Raw genomic sequence first — 24,856 nt, 5'->3', positions numbered from 1 at the left:
AGACAGCATTGACCATGTCCCCTCACCCCAAAGATGGGGTGTCTCCAAGCTACCCCTGGACACCCCCCAGAGCGACTCCACTCCCATAAGCCTGGGACTCTGCAAGAGGGGGCACGGGGGTCTGACCCCCAACCAACGGGGTCGTTCTGTGGCTCATCAGCCCCCGGCAACAGGGCCCAGGAGCAGGGGGCCTCCCGTCCCCATTTCTCCCCACTCCCTACCCCCCGGGCTTCTGAATGTCTTCTGGTTTGTTTTTTGTTGTTGTTGTTTTGTTTTGTTTTGTTTTTTATCATTCTAGGAAACTCGTGTTTTCAAAGCTTATGTCCATTGAGCAGTATACACGCAGTCATCTGTAATTCATATTCTGAAAGCTCTCCTCTCAGACACGTGTTATTACATCCTTCATAGTCTGCGTGTGCCCAATACGCTGTCCTGCCTTGGGTGACTGTCCCAGCCCATCCTCTGCCACCCCTCCCCCCCGCCCCAGCTCCAAAACCCACCGAGCACCTCTCCTCTCCCCGGGCTCCGGCACCCCTGCCCCCACCCACGGAGGCCAGGCCCCCTGCTCTGCCGCAACCAATCCCCACACTCCCAGAGCATGGAATGTCAGCAAATGGCAGAACAATAGGGGCCACTGTGAAGACCTTCCCCTCGTTTTCTCAAATATTCAGACACCTTGTCTGTTTCAACTGGCCTCCTCCATCTAACAGGGGGCACGTTTCTTTAATAAATGGATGGATGGTGACCTTTCAGGAAGTTTAGGCATCTTTCACGGGCTTTCGTGAAATAGAAACATTCTAGCACAGTAAGTCTTTTGTGCTTTTCAGAATTCCTTGTTTCTTGCATATTATTAAAAATGTCAGGGCCTTACACCCAGGCTACAGGTAAACAGGGTACCTTCGTAGCTAGCAGCTTCCCTGCTTTGTTGCTCTTCTCAGGCCCTGCTGTGACCTCAAATCACCCCCCCAGATGCCTCTCAGGCCCCCCAACCCAGACTCAGCAAGGGCCCCGGAGCCGGCCTCTCCCCCAGATTCTCCTTCTCTTCCACATCTCTGCTCTCCCCCAAGAGCTGCCCCTGATGGGAACCTGGGGAGCACCACTGGCCCCTGCTTCCTCGCCTCTAGGCTCCCAGGAGAGCTCAGCCCCAGCCTCCAAGGCCCCATGTGGCATGTGCCAGGACCCCCCGGGCCCGGCATTTACTCCCATTGCTTAGAGCCTGATGGAAACGGGTCTGAGCGATCGAAGATGCGTGTCAGATCCCTAACTCCCCAGCAGGGGCTTATGCAGCAGACATGAACACCTGTTATGAGGAGCTCCCTGTCCAGCTGGGCAGGCTGGCTGCAGGCTGAAGACTCATGTCTTGGGACACGTCTGGGGCAGGGGGGGCAGGGAAACCACAGATCGGATGCATTAGCAGAGGTTCTCGGCAGAAAGCGTGTGTGGCGGGCGCCAGGTCCCCGGCCTCCTTACCTGCCTCCAGGTATGGCCACAGTCCGACGTGATGTACATTTCTTCTTTATATTCCACCAGCTGGGAGCCCATGTTACCTGGTCCGGAAGAACAGGGACAGGGTTGCCGTTAGGACCAGCCCACTCTTGGCCTCACTGAGGTCTGTGCCCAGACAAAGGCCCACGTGAGAGTCGAGTGTGTGCTAGGTCTACATTTCTCACACCCAAGCTGCCCATGCACATGCCCTCCCTGCATTCTTCGTATGCTGACTAGCCTGTGGAACCACTGGGCTTGGGGCCTGCATCCCATTCTGTGCAAGGAAGGATTACCATTGCAAGGAAAGCCAATGTCGGGCTGGGCTGTGCTTCAGAGGTCCACGGGGAGTGAGGGGTTCAAAAACAACTGTGGAGGGCCGACTGGGGAGTGGTGAAGAGGACATGCTCCAGGTGGGCTGGTGTGGGGTCATGGCGGCCCCTGACAGCCTTCACACTGGGTCAGGACACAGCTGGATTTGCATTTGGAGCCAGCTCCCTGGGGCGGCGGGGCGAGGAAGACCAGAAGTCCAGGGCAGCATGAGACGTACAGGTGAGAGGCAGGCTAAGCACCAAGGAATTACTCATTAAATATGTTCAGTGATATTTGGAGGAATGTGAGGTGGGCACCAAACCATCTATCCATAGTTCACTTAAGCCCAGTACTAGGCTGGCTGATGGGTCACCACCCTCTAGGCCACTCTCTAGACTCAGACTCAAATCCTGGGGTGGTACCAGAGTGGGAAGATGCCCAACTCAGTGTCTAAGCCAATCCCAGCCTACAAATAAGGACACTGAAGCCCTTTTGGATCCTAGCCTAGAGCCCCAGAGGCCTCTGTCCTGCATGACCTGTACATCACTGGCCATTTGCTGCATTGTTTATGGGGTACTCTCAGGAGCATCTTATCCAGAGTTGAGTTTGTATGCTTTGGAAGGTTCCAAATGAGATGGATTGTCCTCAAAGAGATGAGTGAATATGAGTTCTAAGCAGAGTGACAGTTTCTGTGCCTGTCATATTAGCTGAAGTCCAACCAACCACCAACGTGTCCATCCATCCAATCATTCATCCATCAATTCATCCATTATCTAACCATCCATCTATCCATTATCCATCCATTATCCACCCACCCCCCACCCATCTATCTATCCATCATCTGCCCATCCACCCTTCCATCCATTCATCATCCATCCATCCATCATCCATCCACCCATCCAACCATCCATCCATCCAGTCAGCATCCATCCATCCATCCATCCATCCATCCATCCATCCATCCATTTATCCATCCATCCATCATCCATCCATCCATCCATCATATATCCATCCATCCATCCATCATCTATCCATCCATCCATCCATTATCCATCATCTATCCATTCACCCATCTATCCATCCATCCATCATCTATCCATCCATCTACCCATCCATCCATTATCCATCCATCAATCATCCATCAATACATTCTTCATCCATCATCCACCAATTTATCCTTCATTAGTTTACCCATCCATCCACCCACCCGTCATCCCTCCATCCCCACACTTCTTTTCTTCATCAATCCCACCCACTTGCCCATGCCTGCATTTGTTCAACACCATTTGCTGAGCACCTGCTCTCTACCCAGACCCTGTGCTGAGCCACAGGGGGTCTGAACTGAATAAGCCATAGCCCCAGCTCCTAGAGAGCTCTCAATCCAGCTGGGAAAGAAGTATGCCATGCAATTGCACACAGAGCCAGGATATCTGGAAGCCCATGGAATTGTGACAGCAGACAGGGGACAGCTAATGGGCCCAGGAAGGGAGGCCATCAAGAGGAAACTCCCGCAGGGAGTGACCTCCAAGTTGTGCCTGGAGAGACAAATATGTGCTGGCCAAGAGAGAAGGAAAGGGTGTGCCAGATGGAGGGAATGGCTGGGTTAATGGCATGGAGGTGGGAAGGCTCACAGCAGAGGTGGGGGTGGAGAGGCGGGTGCTGAACCAGGTACCCTCTCCCTGCCTGGCAAACCTACGGTGCTGAGAGATGGCCGTGAATGAGTGAAAGGAGCAAGTTGAATGAATGAATGAATGGAATGACGGGGGTGGGAAGGAAGGAGGGCTGCCCTTTATCTCCGCAGCACGGCAGATGCCAGCAGACACGCCGGGATGCACACATGGCACACGGAGCTGCGCGGCGAATGTCGCGGTGTCAACAAGACTCAGCAGGCGAGCTCCTGTGATTTTGTGGTGCAGATGTCTGTCTTCTAAGGGACGCTATCTGTTTTCCTTGCTCCGTCTACCAGAGCTGTCAGGCTGCCAGTCACCCAACAGGCACTGGGGGAAAATAAAGGGAAATCCACAGAATGTGTCCCCAGGCTGTCAGAGCAGAAGGGCCTGAGCAACACGGAGGCGGTGCCCTTATTTTACAGATGGGGAAACTGAGCCCCAGGTGTGGGGCAAGGATGTGACTAAAGGAGAAGCGGGGAGGCTGCCTTGGGCTTGCCTCCTCTCTGTAGGGCCCAGCAGTTCGGCTGGGCTCCACAGTCTCCATGAGACTGAGCGTGGCGAGTGACCCCCTCCAGATCCGTGAGGCTTGCTTGGACAGCCAGGAAGCTCATTCTGGGTTTGTAAGGACTTTGGGTGACAGAAACATTTAAAACTGTGCATTTGCCATTTTAGTCAAGAATCTGGGCATTCAGACCATCGGGATAGTGACTTTGAGGGGCTGAGAGGCAGGAGCGCCCTAGGGTGTCCCCTCCCCTGGGAGCCTGGGTTGGATTTCGGGCTTCCTGAGTGACACCTTGCAGGTGGGGCAGGGAATCCCTCTCCCCCAGCTCCCACCTGCTCTCCTGTAAAGAGAGGGGCAAAGCTCTCAGGGTTGGTGCAGTGATTAGGAGCTCAGTGCCTGGACGGAGGAAAGGCCCGGTCACAACAACGTCTTGTCCTCCCTTCCATCCCATCAGTGGCACGAGTGCTCCTACCCACATCTAAGCAGAGGGAGCAGGTGGGGACTGTCTTAGGGCTGGGTGCAGGACAGCCCTTAACCTTGAACACAACAAGGAAAGAAAGATACCAGCCACTGACTAGCAATTTGTTTTGAAAACACATGCTTTTAATTTTGAAAGATTCTCTGAAGTCAAACATAATTTTAGCTCATGTCCTATCTGTGCACACATACAGAGGCTCTAGTTTACCCACGATGACAGCCACAGGCACGACTTTGCTTTGATTTATTTTTTCCTCATGCTAGCTGTATGTGTCTCTCTCCTTGACTAAACTAGAACCTTCTTCAGGAATCAATACATGTCAGCCATGACTCAAATCATTCTCCCATCCATCCATCCCTCATTTGACCCATTCACCATTGTGTGATCCATCCCTCCACCTGGTCATCCAACTGTCCACTCTTTCTGCCCATCCCTTCACCTGTCCTCCACTGTTCATCCCTGCCCATCATTCTTTGTCGAAATAACTATCCATCCACCCATCCATCCAACCATCCAACCATCCATCCACCCATCCATCCCACCTATCCATCCATCCATCCCACCATCCGTCCATCCAACCATCTATCCATCCATCCATCCATACATACATACATACATACATCCACCCATCCACCCATCCATCCACCCATCCATCCATCCATCCATCCATCCATCCAAACTCCATACATCCATACATCCATCCGTATGTCCAACCATCCACCCATCCCTCCAACTTCCATCCAACTTCCCACACAGCAACATGTATCACGTGCCCACTGTGGGCCATATATTCATCCCTCGGAGTGTACCATGATTGTTGAGCTCCCTGGAGATGTTGCACCCCTACCCCCCCAGTCGACACAGCAAGGTCCCAGGCCCATGACCATCCAGTTTTCTCCTTGAGGACAGAGCTTCCCGAAGGCATTGATGGTAGCACCTACCTGCACCCATGATGAGGCCCGGAGCAGTGTCTTTGGTGTGCACGGTGCCCGACACGTAGGGGTTGTCTGCCCATCGCAGGTGCAGGTGGAGGTGGCAGTCTGGCTGCAGGGGTAGGGAGAAAGGGGGCCAAGGTCAGCACTCAGGTGGGAGACGTGTAGAAAAGGTAGGACTGAGGCATTTTGGGTGGGAAGGCAGGGCCAGGAGCCCATCGGAGGAGGGGATGGAGGCTCTGGAGTTGACCGCAGAGTGGAGACCATTGGGCCCAGGGGGACCAGTTGTGGATGAAGCCAGCCAGGCTTCTCTGAGGGAGGGTTTCCCCAGCACGGGAGAGCATGCCCAACATGTATGGACATTCTCCAGTTGAGAAACACCATGGCACCGAGCACCCAGAGAGCCAGCTTTTAACTCGGAGATGCTGCTGATTCTAGGGGCACCTCTGGGCCTTGATCTCCTCGTGGCAACTGGAAGGCAGAGGCGCCCACTGCACACACCGCCGAGGGCTCAGAGGCAACCCTGCACACCCCGCAGTCAGGACCACGTTCTGCCATCTGCTGATGTCCATCTGACAGATGCCTCTGGCCTTCCTTCTGTGTTTCATGATATGGTCTCCTGGCCCATGGACAGAGCACATTTTAGATGGTGCCAAGGGAAAAGCAAAACTATTTAATAAACTGGACATAGACCCAGAACTGATGGCATCAGGTGGTGGCCCCAGGGCCCAGTCCAGTCTCTGTGAAGACGAGAAGCAGACTAGTGCCAGCTAGGGGTGGGGCGTGGGGGGTCAGGAGGTGGCTGGGCATGGGGTTCAGGGATGTAGAGTGGGGAACATGGGTAGGGGTCGTAGGGTTGGGGGGTGGGTGGGTGGGTGGGAGGGTGTAGTTGGGGGACATGGGTGGGGGTTATGGGGTGGGTGGGTGTGGGATAGGGGAGCCCCTGCTGCAGGGGAGCTTAGAGTCACTGAATCCGCGGAGGGGAGCCCTGTGCCCAGTCCAGGAGCACTTGGATCCACCAGGACAAACTCTCTCCACAAACCTGTGGGGTACGACTTTGTTTGGGTTTTCTCCTGACTTCTTACGACCGAAGAGCAGATTGATGAGTATCTGTGGTGAGACCATTCAGTTCTCTTCCCCTCCCCACTCAAATACTAACAGGCAGGGAGATTCCTATGACCTCTGTGGGCAGGGCCAGCTCCCAGGCGATGGGGCACCCATGACCTGTGGGCACAGCCGGCTCCCGTGCACGGGTACCCCGATACCTGTGACCTCTGTGGGCACAGCTGGCTAAAGATAAAGGAGCCTCGCCAGGAACGAGGCAGAAAAGGGGGGTGGCCCAGCCCTGTCTTGCTGCCCTGGCTTCCTGGTGGGCCAGGTGGGGCCTGGAGCAGCCTGAGCTCCTGGGCTGTCCTCTTGGGACTGCCACCAGTTTTCCATGTCCCCTTAGGGGCTATGTGCTTGGTATCCCTGTGTGCATAGCGAGCAGAGCACAGCGGAGTGGCCTGTCTTGTAGATCCTGGCCCCTCCCCCTCCCCGCCTGCTGGGGGGCTGTCCAGCCCCAGGCACTTGTTTGGGCCAGAGGTAGAACCTCCTCAGGATCCCATATGGTCAGTTGTGGCCTGTAGGACACTGGTAGGTGCGGGCAGAGCTGGGATCCCCTTTGGAGCCACAGAGGGCCTGCTGGCCAAGTGTTTTCCAGCCAGTCCTGGGGCTGCTGGGGTGGCCTGCTAGCGTCTGGTAGCTCGACACAGGCCTTAGGATCTGAGCCGCTGGAGGACCGGGAGGGGGCAGGCAGGGTGAGGCAGAACGAGGGGGGCTGAGCCCAGGGCACTGAGGCCCCCTGCAGTCAGGTGAGGGCTGTCAGAGAGGGGCCAAAGTGGGAGCCCCCAGGGGAGGCTGGTGTCACAGCTGAAAGTTCTGTCCTGAGAGGGGTGGGCCCGGGTCCCTGCCGGGCTTGTTGGCGGGGGGGGTGTGAGGCAGGGCACACAAGAGAGGCCCACAATGCCCCCAGCGCCCCCTTCTTGGCCCCTTCCTGACAGCCCGCGTCTGAGAACGGCTGCAGAGCGAATGGGTTTTCATTCTGAATTAAGATGTCAACAGACTCAAACCACTTCCAAAGAGGATTCATGCCCCTGAAACAGATCCGGTCCTGACACTCATCCATGTCATGAGGCCCCGTGCCCGGGAGGACATCTGCCCCCGTGGAGAGCCAGGCTGTGGCCCGGGAAGGTACCGCTGGCCCAGAGTTCAGAGGAAGATGGAAGACACATCACATGTGTGTCAGGGTCCCTGCGATGACCCTTCCAGCACACAGAAGCTGAAGGGTGGTCAGGAATCTACCCGATTACGGTTATTTCCGGGTGACCCAGGGACGCCCGCACCTTCTCTCCCTGTTTATACATTTCCATGTTCTGTAGTAAACGGGAACCTCTTATCGGAGAAGCGAACCCTCCGTTCCTGCAGAGGACGCGTGGAGGACACAGACAAGAAACCCAGGCAAGTGGCCGGGCCTAGACCCCATCCTCTCTTGCCTGGAGGTCTCCGGGCTCTCCACAAGCTGATGGCACCGCACGCCCCACCAGCCGGCTCCCACTTGTGTTATTTTAAAGCGAGGACATGGATCTCAGGAACGTTATCTCCTCGCTGAGCTGCATAATTGCAGACAAGAATCTATTCTTAGCAAAAAAAACTTGCTTTGACAGATTAATATGGCTTAACTTGGCTGAGGACGATACGGAATTGAGCCCTTCATAGCACTCCTGTTCTCTGTAGACTTTATACAAGTGGGAGGTAAGTACTTCTTCCCACAGGCTGACAGGTGCGACTCCCCACCTCCCCCTACCCCGGCCGCCACCCCTCCGGGTCTCAGCGGGAGGGGCTCATGCCAAGGCTGGGCACAGGTCCCAGGGTGGGGGGTAAGGGGCAGCCCAGGCCTGGGCTCACGGAGCGAGGGCGGTCCCTGCCAGGCTGGGGCAGGAGTGCCCTGGGGCTCTCGGGTGTCAGTGTCCCCGAGTAGGAGGAAGGCACGGATTCTGTCTGGATTGTGTCCACACCGTGGCCGGTGGGCTGGGGGCCTACCATATCCAGAGGCCCTGCAGAGAGATCCAGGCAGGATCCCGGGAGGGCAGGGTTGGGCGTGCTAATGTATTCCCAACACCCAGAGCAGAGCCTCACACACAGTAGCTACCCATATAGCTTTGTTGAATGAATATCCCTATAAAACAGACACTGTTCTTTCTGTGGAGACAGAGACATGGTTGGGCTCAGGCATCCCCAGAGCATGGTCCCTACTTGCAAAGGAACTTATAGTCAAGGTCAGTGGAAAAAAGAGAAGCAAGTATGCCCAGCGTAGGTTTTTCAGGGGAGGGGCTATCTAGGCAAGGTTTTCAGGCATCAATAGGAGTCTGCTGGATGAAGGAAAAAGGAAAAGGCATTCCAGGCTACAAGACAGCATGGGAAGGAGGGCAGTCCAAATGGGAAGGGATGAGTGCTCCCCTGCCTGATTGCTCTATGCAGCTCTAACACTGGACCCCACTCAGAGTGGTCCCCTGTGGGGGAAGGCCAGGTGCTGGTACTGGTGGTGAGCTCCCTGTGGAGCAAGGAGAGGCGGGTCCGTGAGCAGCCTGCCTCAAGCCAGGGTTCTTGGTGCTCCCTCTTGCCGTCCTCACAGACACAGGCCTGCCTGCCATCCACACCTCCCAGGGGCCAAGCTCCCCAGGGCAGTAAATGTACTGGGGTTGCCTCTACCGGTGTTCCTATGAGAGGTCCCATGGGGATAGTAGGACCTGCCTGGAGCTCAGAGCATTTGGGCTGTGGCCCGGGTTGGCGGCTTATCTCAGTCCTTTCCCCTGCCCCCACACACAGGCACACATGCGCACACACACACAGGCAGAGTGCACTTCCTGGTCCTCCCTGCAGGACCGTGGATTCAGCAGGTGTAACAGAGGCTTGCCGCTTGCTTGTCCGCTTGTGCTCGCCCTCTTGGCCCTCTGCCATCACCACGAGAGGGAGCCAGGGCTGGCCCCAGAAGGATGAAGAAGAGGCCAGATATAGGGAGCAGACCCCCTCTGACACTGGCCAACCCCCACATTGGTGAGGAACCCAACCCAGACCTGGGATTGTCAGTCAGTTACGCAGCAACGTTGTGTCCGTGCTGACTGACACGCTTTCCCTCTCTGAGCCCCAGGAGACCCTTCTGTAAAGCAGGGGTTTTCACAGGAGCCTCTGCCGTGCTGGGAGATGTCTGCAGCCCCCAGCTCTCACACAGCCCTTCCAGATGGCCCTACCCGAGCTGCCCCAGGGAAGGCGTGGGATGGGAGAGGCACTTACGGGCTCGCAGTTGGTGGGTTTTCCATTCATGTCCATGCTTGGGGGCCTCAGGCGATCCCAGTCGCGGCCCTTGTTGTAGGTTATAAGTGTCACCACCTTCCCATTGGTCTTTTGGTTGGCCAGGAAGACCCCTTTCACCCCTCGGACCTGGGACAGCAGGATAAGAAGTGTCACACACACACAGGTCTGGAGCCCTCTGACCACGGAGCTCCCACCACGGGCCAGCCGCTTGCTCCGAGCCCTGCCCATGGGGCCATGTGTCACGCCGGCAAGAGTCCCAGAGCTGAGGCTGTCTGTGTACACTGTACACACGGGAGGTGAGTGGGGCTCAGGGAAGCCCATACCGTGACCCCCGAAGCCTGGGTGCTCTCATGACACAGCACTGTCCTCCCAGACCCAGACGCTGGCCGTCAGACAAGGAGCACAGCCCTGGTCCTGCCACGCCTGTGTGTCACAGTCACCCTGTCTACACCCCAGAGCTCTGGCTCCACAGCCCCCAAGCCCCTGCCTCTCTCCATGGGACCCACAGGGCCTAGGCCGTTGCTGTGGGCTCCCCTCCAGACTCGCTCAGCTCAGCCCCCTGCACGGAAATGCCAAGTAGTGAGGACACGAGGTGGGTGCTTACCCCCCTCACTCCCCATCCTGGCCAGGGGCTTGGGTTCACCTTGTCAGGGTTTCCTGAGCGCCAGTGCAGTGACCCAAAGACAGCCAACAGTCGGCTACGGAATGGCCGGTAAGAAAGGTCATAGATCAGCAAATGCCTGTCGGTCAGCCTCCTGATCCCAAAGAGGCGGCCTCTTCCTGCAAGTTCCTTGTGCACACATGGGGGCCTTAGGCCCACAACCACCGAGACCCATCCGTGTGGCGTCCCGTGTCCCTGCGGCTGGGTCTTCTGCGTGGGCATCACGTCACTGCTTTTCAAGGAGAGCCTGAGAAAATGGAGCCTTGGCGAGCCAAAGAATTTACCCGGGGTCTGAGGCTGAGGGATCTGCTTACGTCAAGGTCACGATGCACAGTTCTCCAGTGCCTTCTCTGTGGCAGGCCATCCAGGAGCTCCCCCGGCGCCTGGGGCCAGTGCTCCCCCGTGCCCAGCACACAGGCCCACCACAAGCCCCCCACGTGGGGAGAACACAGGTGATGGACGGAAAGACGGACAAGTGGAGGACACACCTCCGGCAGCTGCCGTAATGGAGTAATACGGTTATGGTTCTGGAGGTCAGAAGTCTAGCATGGGTGTCCCCCGGGTCACAGGGCTAGCTTGACCTGGAGGCTCCAGATGAGAATCGATGAGATGATGAGATGATGAGAATCGAGAATCAGGTCCTGGCCTTCCCCAGCTTTTGGAGACCCCGAAGCAGGTCGGGCAGCATCTTTCTGGCCTGTCATCCACGATCACACGGGTCTCTCTGATCCTCCTTGTCTGCCCCCGTTCCGGGGCCCCTCTTGGTTACAGCGGGCCCCTTCAACCCTAATCGCCCCGGATCATGTGCGTCTATGCAGGACAGAGCTGTGGGTGGGAAGGGTGTCTGCCCAGGAAGCTGGGGCAGGTCCCCCCGTGGGGACAGCCCGGGGCGTGGAGGACCACAGCCCTTTCTCCCACACAGGATGACCAGCTCCCAAAAGCAACATGCTCACCACAGGCCCTGTCCGGGGCGGTATTCACGGCCGCGGCTGCTGAGGCAGAGTGTCACAAACTGGGGGACTAACCAGAACCTCTTCTCTCACCCTCTGGAGGCCAGAAGGCCAAAATGGAGGAGTTACTCCAAGGGCCCCGGGGAAGACACTCCCTTGTCTCTTCTAGCTTCTGGCGGCTCCACGCACCCTGGGCTTCTGTCCGTGTCTCTCCAACCTCTCCTCCCCTTCCCCCGTCTTCACGTGGCCGCCTCCCTGTGCCTGCGTCTCCTCCTCTGACCCCGAAGAATGCTTGTCATTGGATCTGGGGCCCAGCGGGGCCATCCAGCGTGGTCTCATCCCAAGGTCCTTCACTTAATGACAACTGCGAAGATCCTTATTCCAGATATGGTCATGGTCACTGGTTCCAGGGCACGGCCATGTATCTGTAGGGCCCCATTCAGCCCCTGACAATGGCTGCCTCCACAACTGTGGCCGGGGCTCTTCACGGGCAGGTGCAAGAGTGGGGTCCCCTGAACTCCCTTCCTAACCTGAGTTCCAGCACAGAGCACCCAAAAAGGGCCGCCATCCTGCCGTGAACCCAGGGAGCACCGCACTGAGATGTCAACTTAGGACGCCAGACAGCCCATGCCTCCTGGGCAGTATCGGCCTGGGACGGCTGGGACAAAGTGTTTCTTTCCAGACACACACATAGGAAGAACGTTTACCCTGACAATAACTGGTTCGTGTGCAGGACCTCACAAGCCGGATTCTGGGCCAGGTCCTTCCCGTACAGTAGCTCAAATCCCCAGGGACTGGGAAAGCCGCGGGGCGCAGGCCAAGCACTGACTCGCACCAGAAGCTGGTCTCCATGTTTGAGGAGAACTATGTCCTTGAAACTGCATGGAAGTCTTGGGGAAAGCACTACTGCCATCCTCATTTCTCAATGGGGAAACTGGAGCACAGAGACGTTAAGTCACCTGCCCAAGGTCACACAGCAAACACATACCAGAACTGGGACTTGAACACAAGCAGTGTATCTCCAGAGTTGTGCTTGTAACCACCACCCATGACCCCTGTGAGCTGGATTTCAGAGAAGAGATGTCTCCTGGGAGCATACCCAGTGGGTGGGCAGCAGGTGTCCCCTTGGCACGTGGCTTCTGGTTCCTCGTGTCCTCTTCCTTCGTGGTCTTTGTCCACAGATGTTCCCTGGTTCCCCAGCTGGCTAATTCCTGCTCCGCCTTGACTCGGTCTGCGCCCCCTCCTCCAGGAAGCACTGCCTGACTCCCACCCTGGGCTGGGCGATTACCGTTCACTGTGTCCCCTGGGTCCTCCAGCAGAGAAGTGAACCCTGACTATCAGCTCTCGTTGTAAACAAATGGTAATATTCATTACTTTTTTGGGGAAAATGGTTCCCTGCTGCTTGTGAACAGCTTGGAGGCGAAGCCTAGAGTCCTGGGTCTCTCCGGGAGGCTGCCTCCTATGCTGATGAGCCTCGCTGTCTGCCCCAGGCTCCGCTCTCACCCATGCACCCACAGACACCCCAGCACCCACTGTGATCAGGGCACTTGCTGAGGTTCCCACAGGCGGGGGATCCCTGAAGGCAAGGCCTGAGGGGAGAGCGTAAAGGTGAAGGACAGAGCTGGGGAGGGCTGGCTAAGAGTCTGGAACCAAGCTCGGTGGGGACAGGCCTGGGCTGGTTCTGGTTTCCTTGCTTGGTTTCCTGGGTCTATCCAGGCAGGTGGCTTACCTTTTCTGAGCTTTAGGCTCCTGACCCGGAAATGGGCCAAGCATCCCCTCCCTGGCCCTCGTGTGGACCAGGACAGAGGAGGTGACTACAAGAGCCCGGTGCAGGTGGGGCCCCAGGGTCATGGATATCCGTGGAATCCAAGTACAGAGTGAGATGGTGCTCCTGGGAGCCAGGAGACCTGCATCCACCAAGAGCAAGCTCGAGCTTCCGTGGGAGACAACCGAGGCAGGGAGGAGTGTAGGGGGAGAGGTGGAGAGGCAGGGATGCTCAGAGTTGTCGCCTCTGTCCCTCAGGCCAAACTGTACCATGCCCGTTTTCATGCCTCAGAGCCTGTGCTCGTGTCCAGGACGAGGACCACGAATGCGGATCCCCAGATCACCAAAACAGTACTCCCCAAAGACGTTCCCCAAAGACTCTTCTCCATGGTAGATCTGTATCACGGAGAAACTCCACTCCAGGACTGAATTGCACAGTCATCAAGGAGACAAAGTCTCTCTTGCCCACAAAGCCTCAGATAGGTGTGCTTTCTGGAAACGTTCGCAGAGACAGCACATGAGGGATGGGGCTGGACAGGGGAGGAGGGAAGGTGAGAGGAGGGAGCGAGGACAGGGTGAGGCCCAGCCCCACACCCAACACCTGCTGGGGCCCCCACATCAGTCCCTGGGCCCCACCTCGAGGATGTCGATGACCACGCTGTCCTCCGCCTGCCGGGAGCTGCGCACGTCCTCCAGGACCAGCGCATAGTGCACGCCACGTGGGTCCGACTGGTACAGGTTGTAGGTGTCCGTCTGGTACCACTCCTGCACCGCCACGAACACCTGGCTCTCGTCCGTGCTGATGACCTGCAGGTCCTGCGGACACGGCGGGGAGAGCGCAGCGTCAGGGGCGGGAGGCTGAGCTCGAGGGGGCAGGGCAGAGCTTGGGTCTGGGGGATTAGTCCTGGTTTTCTAGGAATCAGGTTGACCTCAATTTTCACCCTGCTTCTGCCTCAGCTTTGTGACCCAGGGCAGGTCCCCTGACCTCCCGTTTCCCCCCCTGCAGCATGGGGGTGACGTTTCAGCCCTCCGTATTGGGCTGGGGGAGGGAGGGCCCGGGCACGGAGCAGGCACCCTGAGAGCTCATCCTCCCAGCCCCACGTCAGGCTGTCTGCCTGTCTGTCCTGCCTGTGCAGAGGACTTCTTCCTCCATGCACCCTCAGCGGTCACCCCTGGGAGGCAGGGGATGGGTCTCCCCCACTGCACCCCCTGGGGATCAGGCGAGTCCTCTGCTGGTACATTCACTCAGCACACATTCACTAGGCACCTACTGTGTGCCAGGTACTGTACCAGGCACCAGGGCTCCGCGGGGAGCCACAGGTGGGCTCTGCCCTTGGGAACATACCTGGGCGTGGTGGGGAACCGGATTAAGTCATGCATGTCCTCTCTAGGCTCGAGGCTCGGTTCCAGATTTACAGTCAGAAGCAGAACAAAACCCAGTGACATAAAAAGGAAGAAAAAGGAACCCAGGGCCGCCCTTGCTCCGTTTGCCTTCTCTCTCCCAGCCAGCGCCTGGTGCTGCATGGGAGCCCCGGGAACAGACCAATTTTAAAGCCGTAACAAGCGTTTCCTCCAGCGTCTGTGACTCCCCTTCTATCACCCTGAAACTCCAATCGCTGGGCTGGCAGGGCAGCTGCGAGACAGGCACTGAGGCACTGAGGCTGGTCCCGCCAGCCAGCACCTACAGAGGAGAGGCGCTCCCCTCCGGCCCTGCCCAGTGCAGGGCTGCGGCCCTTTGGGGGGAATCCTCTGTCTGCGTCTTCACATCTGGTATTAGGGCAGGCGTGGACAGGCAGGCTCGGTTCTCTAACAACGCACCGAGTCTCTATTCTGTCCAGTGGGGCATGGCCTCCAGTAGAGGGAAGGACTGGCTGCCTGGGTGGGACCCTGTGCTGATGGCCGTGCCCCCCCCCACCCCCTGCCCAGCCACCATGCTGTGCCACCAAAAGCAGGGGCTTTGCAGAAGAAGGACTTAGTGGTGTGAAGCCCCAACCAGGCCCTTCCCACTCAGGGAGGACCCCTGGCAGCACGAGCTGGCGCCCTCTGTCTACGGACTTAAATCCAACACACAGAAATGACTGCAACCAAGAAGTTTGTCACCAGGAACACTGTGGAGGTCAGGGCCACAGGGCTTGGCCGTCCCCACCCATGACAGGAGAGAGGAGAGTGGTGGGGAGCCCCAGCCAGGTCCCGTGGCACCTGGCACAAAAGCAAGCTGATTGCTATCCTTCTCTACCCCCTCCCCTCCCGTTTCTCCGCTCTTGGCCACAGGGCAGGCTGCACCATGCCCACCGGGGTTTGGCCATCCTGCTGCCTCAGCAGGGGACAGTGCTCCAGGGGCACAGGCTGGGTTTCCAGCTCAGACAGCGCCCACACCTAGCACGCCACCAGCACTTACTGTCACGGCATGAATTCCAACACTTAATAAACGTCTACCTTGGGGCTTTCTGCCATGTGTGACTCATGTGTGCTGTTCATGGACAGTCTGCCACCTGTTCTCTCACGTGATATGAGGAACATGTCCCTCTCTCATTACAATTATGCACAAACACCATTTTTAATAGTGTATGCTATTCCATCTCCCGGTTGTGCTTGTGTCTTTGAATGATTTCCCCACTGCTGAGCCTTTAGCGTCTCCAACACGATGTTCAAAAAAAAAAAAAAAAAACCAAAAAACAAAACAGTTATGAACGTTTCTAGACAGACGTCTCTGCCTCTCTGATCACGTCCCAGACATAAATTTTAAAGGAAATTGCTGCGTGGGAGAGTACGAGCACGTTTAAAGCTCTGCTTACATTGTTAAATGACCGTCCTGAGAGTTTCTATTCATTCCTGCCTCGCCAACACGGCTGGAGGGGGCCCACCGCACTTCCTGCCAATCGCAAGAATGGTTTTTTAAAAATCTTTGCTGATTAGAGAATAACAATAATGGATAATAGAGAAGACATATATACATGCGGTGGTGGCTTACATTTGAATTTATGGAATTCGATCTCTGAAAGGGAAAGTCAGAAGCCAAAGATGTTTGTTGACTCCAATTTTAAACAAAGGACACGAAACAGATGTTCGTTTGTGTATTTGTGGATTCATGATGTGCATCTGTATATATAAATACATACATATGTGTCTGGATGGCCTGGAGAGATGCGTGGATGGAAACACCAACGTTGCTGATACGTGTCATCAGGTAGAATCACGTTTGGTTGTTAGTAACAGAAACTGGAGAAAAGAAAAGTGGTTCAAACACAATAGCGCCTTCCCCCCACATGTAAGAGATGCCCAGAGGTGGACAGTCTGGTATGGAACCGCTACAAAGTTACCGGGAACAGAGGCTTCTTCTGGCTCATCATTCCACCACCCCATGGCATGGCCCTTGTCCAAGATAATGGTTAGACCTGTAGTCACCATGTGGACTTGCAAGCAAAAGGGAAGATGAGACAAAGCCTTGTCTTTAAAGGGGGGAGGGGCTCTGGGAAGTCTCTGATGGTGACTCCACATACGTCCGTGCCCGCCAAATGTCAGAGACTCCACTTCCGTCCATGCCCGCCAGATGTCAGGGACCTCCACTTCCATCTGTGCCCGCCAGATATCAAAGACTCCACTTTCATCCATGCCCACCAGATGTCAGAGACCTCCACTTCCATCCGTGTGCACCAGATGGGAGAGAACTTCACTTCTGTCCGTGTCCACCAAATGTTACAGACTCCACATCCGTCCGTGCCCGCCAGATGTCAGAGACCTCCACTTCCATCCATGTCTGCACATGGGAGAGACCGCCATTTCCATCCATGTGCACCAGATGGGAGAGAACTTCACTTCTGTCCATGCCCACCAAATGTTAGAGACTCCACTTCCATCCATGCCAGCCAGATGTCAGAGACCTCCACTTCCATCTGTGCCTGCCAGATGTCAGAGATCTCCACTTGCATCCATGCCCACCAGATGTCAGTGACCTCCACTTCTGTCCATGCCCACCACATAGGAGAGACCACCACTTCCATCCGTGCATACAGCAAATCACCACCTTCTGCCTCTGAGGTTTCCAATAAATAATCTGCAGCTTACCTCTTTGAGGACCCTCATACATGACAAGCTGCTTCTCTCTTGCTGCTTTCAAGATTCTTTCCTCATCTTTCAGTGGTCTAATTACAATGCATCTTGGTGTGGAATGCATTGTGTTTCACTCCTTGGAGTTCATCAGGCTTTTTAAAGATATTTATATTCATGTCTTTCATTAATTTGGGGGAATTTGGGCCATTGCTCCTTTAAAAAATATATTTTATTTATTTTCAGGGAGGGCAGGGAAATGAGAGGAAGGGTAGAGGTAAACTCAAGTAGACTCTGTGCTGGGTGTGGAGCCTGACACGGGGCTGGATCCTATGACCCATGAGATCATGACTAAAACCAAAATCAAGAGTCGTATGCCTAACCAACTGAGCCACCTAGGAGCACCGCCTCCCCCATCCCCATTGCTTCTTTAGACAATCCCCTGCCACCATCTGTCTCCTCTCTTTCTGGGATGCCCACAATGTATGTGTTGGTTTACTTGCTGATGTCCCACTGGCCCCTCAGAGGGGGCTCATTTTCCTCAATCCATTTCGCTTTCTGTCACTCAGACTCCTTAATGTCAATGGTCCCACCTTCAAGTTCTCAGAGTCCTTCCTTCTGCTCAAGCCTACTTTTCAATCCACCTAGTCAATTTTGCTTTTGATCATTGCTCGTTTTAGCTACAGAATTTATTTTTGGTTCTTTTTTATGTGTCCAATCTATTTCTTCGTTATTTCTATTTTGGTCACTTGTACTTGGTTATCTTGACTTGCCTCATGGTTTTGTTTAGCTTTCTGAGCATCTGTAGGACAGTCATATTAAAGTCTTTGTCTGGTAGATTCGCCATCTGGTCTTCTCAGGGACAGTTTCTGTTGCCTTTTCTCCTGTGATTGGATCATATTTTCTTTTTATGCCTTATAATTTGTTGTTGAAAACTGGACACTGTAAATTGATAATGTGGTAACTCTGGAAATCATGTTCTCTCCCTTCCCCAGGTTGTGTTGGTTTTTTGTTTCTGTATCAGAGATCAGGCGGAGGTAGAAAGTTACTTGAGCCTGAGCTTTTCCCTGGGCATGCACGGTGACTTTGCTAAATTCCAACATATGACTTGTTGCTTTTGAATGTTGTGGTCCCTAAATGTCCAAGGGGCTGGGGAGTAGAAACAGGGTCTGGTCCTTTAAATCCCTTGGAAGCTGCTTTGGCTGGTGCGGGTGGTAACAATGGCTGTTTCCACCATGATATCTACACTTCCATGACCAGAATAAGCCATCAACCCCCAATGCAGACCCCCGGTATTCAGAGAACAAGGTCCCCACAGCCACCCTGGCTCCTGTAAGTAGTGTGCATGCTGCTCTGCGCCCATGAGCACAGCTGCCTGCCACAAGGCTGAGGTTGGGGCATGGGCTCCTGCTATCATGCGAAGAGCTGAAATTGTGGAAATTAACTTTGATTTACTGCCCAAACATTCCCCTGGATACTGCAAGTCCCTGAATAGACTCCAGAGTTCTAAAACAGGTGATTTGGACAGATCCTGCAGCGGCCACTGTTGCCTAAGTGAGAAGTTGGGAGCCTGGCATTCTACCACCATCTGTGCTGTCCTTTTCTTCTTCGTTACTTTTTTTTTTTTTTTTAAGATTAATTTATTTGGGAGAGAGAGAGAGAGAGAGAGAGCATGCACATGAGGAGGGGCAGAGGGAGAGAGTCTCCCAGGCATACCCCCTGCTGAGTGGAGAGCCCAACACAGGGCTCAATCTTATGACCCGTGAGACCCCGACCCAAGCCAATGCCAAGATTCAACCAACTGAGCTACCCAGGCACCCCCTCCTCCTTCCTTCTTATGTTTTACGGGTTTCATTTTAGTGTAGAAAGGTTATTACAAATAAAGGAGTATCTTACTTTAAAGTAAACTTGCATGTACTCCATGCTTATGAATGATTTCATATAATCAAGGGTTCTCTGGATTTTTCCCCCTTGTCTGTTTACAGACTTTGCCTATTTTTTTTTCTCTGTTAAGGAAGATGACATTTAAAAAAAATCATTACAAGTAAGTAATTCAAGCAAAGGATGCTGGCAAATATAGTAAAACCTGTCCACCTTTTCCAGTTTCTGCAGACAGGTAAATTACAACAGTAGAATGGTACCAAACATGCCTTTTGAAGCAGAAGGAATGTTGGAAGAACCGACCCAACACGGAATCTGGCAAAGATCTGTTGACACCAGTCTGTTCTAACTTGGCCAGTAGCAAGGTCCCCACCTTTCTTATAGTGCCAAGCTATACAGATATTTAAATTTACCAAAGAACAACAAAATCTGATTAGGAAATTAAACTATCCAATTCTACAGGTTGTTGGCGGGAAACCCTGTGGTCTGGCTGCTCCCCTGAATTTGGGGGAGAGGAAGCAGATGGGCTGTGTGGCTGGGCAAAGTGCTCAGCAAGATGAAACGTGGTCTCTGGGGCTGGGGAGAGCTTCCAAGAACAGCCCAGCTCAGCCATCATCCCCCGCTGCCTGTCATGGGTCCCGGGCTTGGCCCCAGGCGAGCGCACTTAGGGCCCATGTGATCACCACGATCTGAATGGGTGCCTGGTCTTCCCTTGAAACTGATGATATGGGGACTTGTAGGAGTCTCACTCTTGCCACCCACCGATGATGCAAAGGCTGTGTCTTCCATCAGAGCCTCAAGATTCCTTTCGATGACCCCCGTGGTCCCCAGACCTGGAGACAAAGGAAGCTGGCAGGTGGCACGACCACTGAGGGGCCGCAGTGGGACACACACAGGGTGCTTTCTGCAAACCCCACGGGTGACTTGGAGAAACACACACTCCCACCTCAGCCCCTCCGCAGGCAAGGACTCTGAGGCCAGCACTCGAGGCCACAGAGGTTACGACTTGTGGCTGTCGGCTCCTCAGAATTCCTTCAGAAATGGCCTGGCTGCTGGTCCAGCTGCCCCAGTGCCAGGGGCCCCCATCCCCAACTCCAGGACAGAGGGCCCAGGACACAGGTGCTTCTGATGCTGTGGCCCCCCAACCCCGGGATGGTGGTGGGATGGGGGAGAAAAGCCTCACAAGCTGAAAGGGCTCTTCAACCCCAGGAACACCCATGCATTTGCCCTCCTTGGAACCATTAGCTTTCTATTTCCTGGCTCAGCCCAGGCTGGAGTTAATCTCTGCAACTTTCTTTCCTTCTTTTCCTCTTTCTTTCCTTCTTTCTTTCCTTCCTTCCTTCCTTTCCTTTCTTTCCCTTTTTTCTTTCCTTCTTTCTTTCCCTTTCCTTCTTTTCTTTCCTTCCTTCCCTTCCATCTTTCCTTCCCTTCCTTTCTTTCTCTCCCTCCCTCTTGCTTTCTTTCCTTCCTTCCTTCCTTCTTTCCTTCCCATCCTATCTTCCTTTCTTTCTCTGCCTCCCTGCCTCTTTCTTCCTTCCTTCCTTTCCTTCCTTCTTTCCTTCCTTCCTTTCTTTTCTTTCCTTCCTTCCTTCTCTCTCTTTCTTTCTTTCTTTCCTTCCCTTCCCATTCTATCCCATTTCCTTTTCTTTTTATTTATTTATTTTTTAATTAAATTATTTTATTTTTTTATAAACATATAATGTATTTTTATCCCCAGGGGTACAGGTCTGTGAATTGCCAGGTTTACACACTTTATAGCACTCACCATAGCACATACCCTCCCCAATGTCCATAACCCCACCCCACTCTCCTGGCCCCTTTCCCCCCAGCAACCACCCCTTTCCTTTTCTTAAGAATTTTTACAAAGTTTTCTTAAATTTTTAAAGAAAACCCACAAGTACTCTCCTTGTTCCTGGCTCAGGAGAGGTGTGCCCATGCCTGGTGCAGCCCAGCACAGGGGCAGGTGTGGTGGGCTTTTACAATAGCGCACGGCCCCTGGCCTTGCAGGGCCCAGAGCAAAGATTTCCTCTCTCCACCCCCACCCTCTGCTTTACAGCCAGGCTCCTTCCTGCCCCAGGCCCTTTGCACAAGCCCAGACCTCCACCTGCACAGCTTTCCTATAACCTTCCGACTTCAGAGGAAATGCTCCCTGGGGGACGTCCCCCCATCCCATTAGCCTTCGCCTCTGCCCCTCTATCCCTCACCAGGCAAAGTACAACCTGAGCTCATGTCATATGTTTCTCTGTCCACTTGGTTTTCTGCCTGCTTCCTTGCTAGAAACCCCCCAAGGGCAGGAACCGGGGTATATGATCGACAGCTATTAGCCTTAGACACTAGCATGCTTCCCAGCTTATATTTGATGCTCAATAAATATGTGGAGGAGGAAGGGCTGCTCCCATCTGTGCTTCTCAATCATAAGCACATAGGATGGAGGTCTGGGAAGTGGGCCATCCAAGGTCCTCTGGTGGGAGATGTGGTATGAGGCTGGTCTCAGACCAACTTTGGTTCCTTACTAGCTGTGTGACCCCAGACAGGTTACTCAGCCTCTCTGAACGTCCATCACCTCCTTTGGGACCTGGGAACAACATCAGCAGGGAGGGCACTGTGGAGTTTGGTCCCGAGGCAGGCCTGAGGCAGGGTCTGGGCAACCCCCAGACCCCCTTCTCTGCCTGCCCAGCAAAGGGGAAAGAAATAACATTAACTGAGCACCTACTAGGCACCATCGCCAAATTGGGGCAGCTGGAATGCAGAGGTGAACAAAACAAGAACTGCCTCACACTTGCGAACTCTAGATAAAAGCAGGAGATGGATACAGGGGCTCACCAGCACCCTGAGCTTCAGGAAGGAGGGGGACGGGGTGCAAGATAGAAACTAAGGGCTGGACCAGCCTGAAGAGGCCCTCATAAGAGACATTTGAAACATCACATGTGCCGGGGTTTGGGGTAGAGGCTGACTGGGCTGAGGGGAGAGTACAGCCAAGGCCTGATGACCAGATGGAGCCAGGCATGAGTCAGTGCAGGCTTGGGCCCTGGCCATGGGGTCAGGTGGGACGGGGAAACAACTCGTACCTTTGGCAGTGCGTACTTCGGCAGCTTCATCAGGACAAATTCACTGCGACGATAAGAGATGTAGTATTTGGTCCGGTTGGTTGAAGTTGCCTAACAGGAAAGAAAAACACCTTTTTAGGAAGCTAGGTTCCATTCAAGCCAGGTCTTCATGAATGAAAAACTAGAAATTGTATTTCAGCTGGTGAGAATGCCCTTTTACTTTGATTAGACCTGCTCTGCCCAAAATGGACAAACTCCTACTCACCCTTCAAAGCCCCATGCCAAACACCCCTCCCCTTCTACATTTCTCTGTTAGAACCAACCTCTGTCCCCATGCTCTCTTGGCACCCATTTCCCTATATCCATGTTATAGAATAAGATGGGGAAGTTCTCCTCCCCAGAAATTATCTTGGAGAGAGTACGCAGTGGAGGAAGAGACAGGCCAAAGTTAAGCTCAAGCCACAAAAACAACCATCAAGCTACGAGGCATGAGAATCAAAATGAGGGGTGACTTGTGCTGAGATGGTCCACATCGCAGCACTGTCCTGAGTGCCATTCCTCTGGACTCTGACAACCAGCCCCACAAACTGCGATCGCTTCTGTTGTAAAGAGAATATCGAGCACAGAGATGAGTTGCTTGTCTCCTGTGCGTGATCACCGATGGTGATCACTGTGGCTCTCTCTTGAACAGGGCGAGGAGAAGAGAGTGGGAGGAGAGGGGTGAGGGCAGCATATGGGCTGGGAGAGGGCGGCCGCCCAGCAGGAAGATGATGGGTGACCTCTGCATCTCACCGTGTGTGTGCATGTGTGTGGGTGTGGGGACCACACGTGTGTGAGTGTGAACACATAACCTCGCACAAGTGTGTCTGCTGTGTGCAGGCACATGGAGATGGACTCTATGCACAAGTGTGTGAGCCCGAGTCATGCGTGCACACACACATGTACGTGTGTGCATACATGTGTGTGCGTGTACGTGTGTGTACACACATATGTGTGCAGCAACGCAGTGCCATGCTTAAGAGCCTGGGCCATCACGCATCATGGCCTGGGCTCAGGTTCCAGTGCCACGACCAGAGCCACATGGCCTTGGGAGAATTTTCAGAGTCTCAGTTCCCTCCTTGTAAGTGGGGAGGACAAGAACAGAGGCAAAGCGATGGGGCAGTTGTAGGGATTAGCACCGGGGCACGAGGCCCCAGTAGGAACTTTTGTTACTACAAATCAGCGAACTACCACAGGCCCACGGTGTGCAAAGCATCGTGATTACAAGGCTGACCAGGTTTCTCTAGGCATTTCCATCCCAAGGGCAGGGGCTGTGAGGTCTGTGGTGGTCTGGCCTTCGGGGTTCCCTGAGCAGGCGGTGACAGGATGGGGGAAGCACAGGGGTCCTGGAGCTCAGAGAGAGTACCCTGGGGTGGGAGAGGCCAGGCGGACTTCCTGGAGGAGGGGGCACGCTGCTTCCTCAGAAGGAAGAGCCACGCAGCCCAGAGAAAGACCTGCTTAGCAGGTTAGGGAGGACAGCGGAGAGGGTGGCTGAGGAAGTCAGTGCCCCTTCTCAGAGCCCCACTCGCCGGCAGCTGAGGTCCTCGGATTGTGCAGAAGGGTCGGCAGCCCTCCCAGACTCATCCTCGACAAGATCACGTTCTCTGGGGAGTCCTGGGGGGATGCTCAGCCAGCCAGGGCCGGCCGGGCCCATTCCTGCCAGGAGCTGGGGGTGAAGGCAGCCGGTGGCGCAGGAAGAAGGAGGCCAGCAAACCTTTCCCAAAGAGCCAGCCTTGGGCTGGGCAGGCCACAGGCCGAGGGGGCTTGCGGTTCAGGCCTGAGGTTAGAGCGGGGACGAGCAGAAACAACGCCATCCCTGAGATGCAAATATGACCTGTGCCTGGGGAGCGGGTGGCGCTGAACACAGCAACGCCCTTCATTGGGGAGCCGGCCTGCATGGCACTCGCCTCTCGAGAACCGCCCACCTCCTACTGGGCCACTGACCAGCAGGAGCAGGCCTAGAAGGCTGACCCGTGGCACTGCTTCCCTGAGCGGCAGGTCCTCTGCCAGACCCCGCAGGGCCTCTCCCTGGTCGGGAACGCAGCTGGCGTCCATCCGGGCCTCTGGGCGGCTAGGACCAGTCAGGCCCATTTGATAGGTCAGCACAGCAAGGCTCAGAGGCAGAATGATGACTCTTCCCAAAGCCAGCAGGGGGCACCTGTAGAGTCAGACCCTCACTTGTGTCACCCTTGTCCCCGGAGGCCCAGACCCTTCTTTCTGGAGGCTAAGGTCCCATCCCTGGCCCATAGCATGGCTTTAGCAAACGAACCAGCATCACGAGCTGCTCGGTGCCTTGGCTGGGGGCCTGGGAAGTGAACCTTTACATTCATCGCATGCTTCATTGGTGGAGGGAGTGGCGAGAGAGGCTAGTGGGCTCTGCGCCGGGGTCCTCCAAGGACCAGGAAGGAGGGGAGGGGAGGAGGGCAGGCAGAGGCAGGACTGGTCCCAGGGCTGACTGTGGGCTCCAGGGAACCCGCCAAGGTAAGAGTCTGCAGGGGGGCAGCCCCTGGGTGAACTCTGAGCCGGGCCGCAGGAACAACTTTTCTGGGCAGTTGTTGAGAAAGCTGGGAACCAACTCAGGACAGGAGTCTGATGGATACCCGCAGCCCCTGATGGCATGAGTCGGGGCTGGGGGCAGCCCGCATTCACAGGGTAGGGCTTGTCCAAGGTCAGACCAGGCCACTGTGGCCGTGAGGATGGAGACAAAGCGAAGCACAAATGGCAGCCCCATCTGAGCA

The 24,856-nt window shown here is 55.1% G+C and overlaps 1 protein-coding gene across 1 annotated transcript in view; it reads right to left on the bottom strand.

Moving 5' to 3' along the window:
* Positions 1 to 24,856, bottom strand: part of LOC111149138 (sortilin related VPS10 domain containing receptor 2) — a 461,286-nt gene that overhangs the window by 29,176 nt on the left and 407,254 nt on the right. The window contains 5 exon segments of the mRNA XM_022506082.1: positions 1,471 to 1,547; positions 5,386 to 5,488; positions 9,709 to 9,855; positions 13,741 to 13,920; positions 22,101 to 22,190. Coding sequence (XP_022361790.1) covers positions 1,471 to 1,547; positions 5,386 to 5,488; positions 9,709 to 9,855; positions 13,741 to 13,920; positions 22,101 to 22,190 — 597 coding nt within the window.

The sequence above is a fragment of the Enhydra lutris genome, unplaced genomic scaffold (assembly GCF_002288905.1).
Source record: "Enhydra lutris kenyoni isolate GAN:26980312 unplaced genomic scaffold, ASM228890v2 scaffoldscaffold21, whole genome shotgun sequence".
Classification (NCBI taxonomy): Eukaryota; Metazoa; Chordata; class Mammalia; order Carnivora; family Mustelidae; genus Enhydra; species Enhydra lutris.
This window is presented reverse-complemented; position numbering and strand designations above follow the sequence as displayed.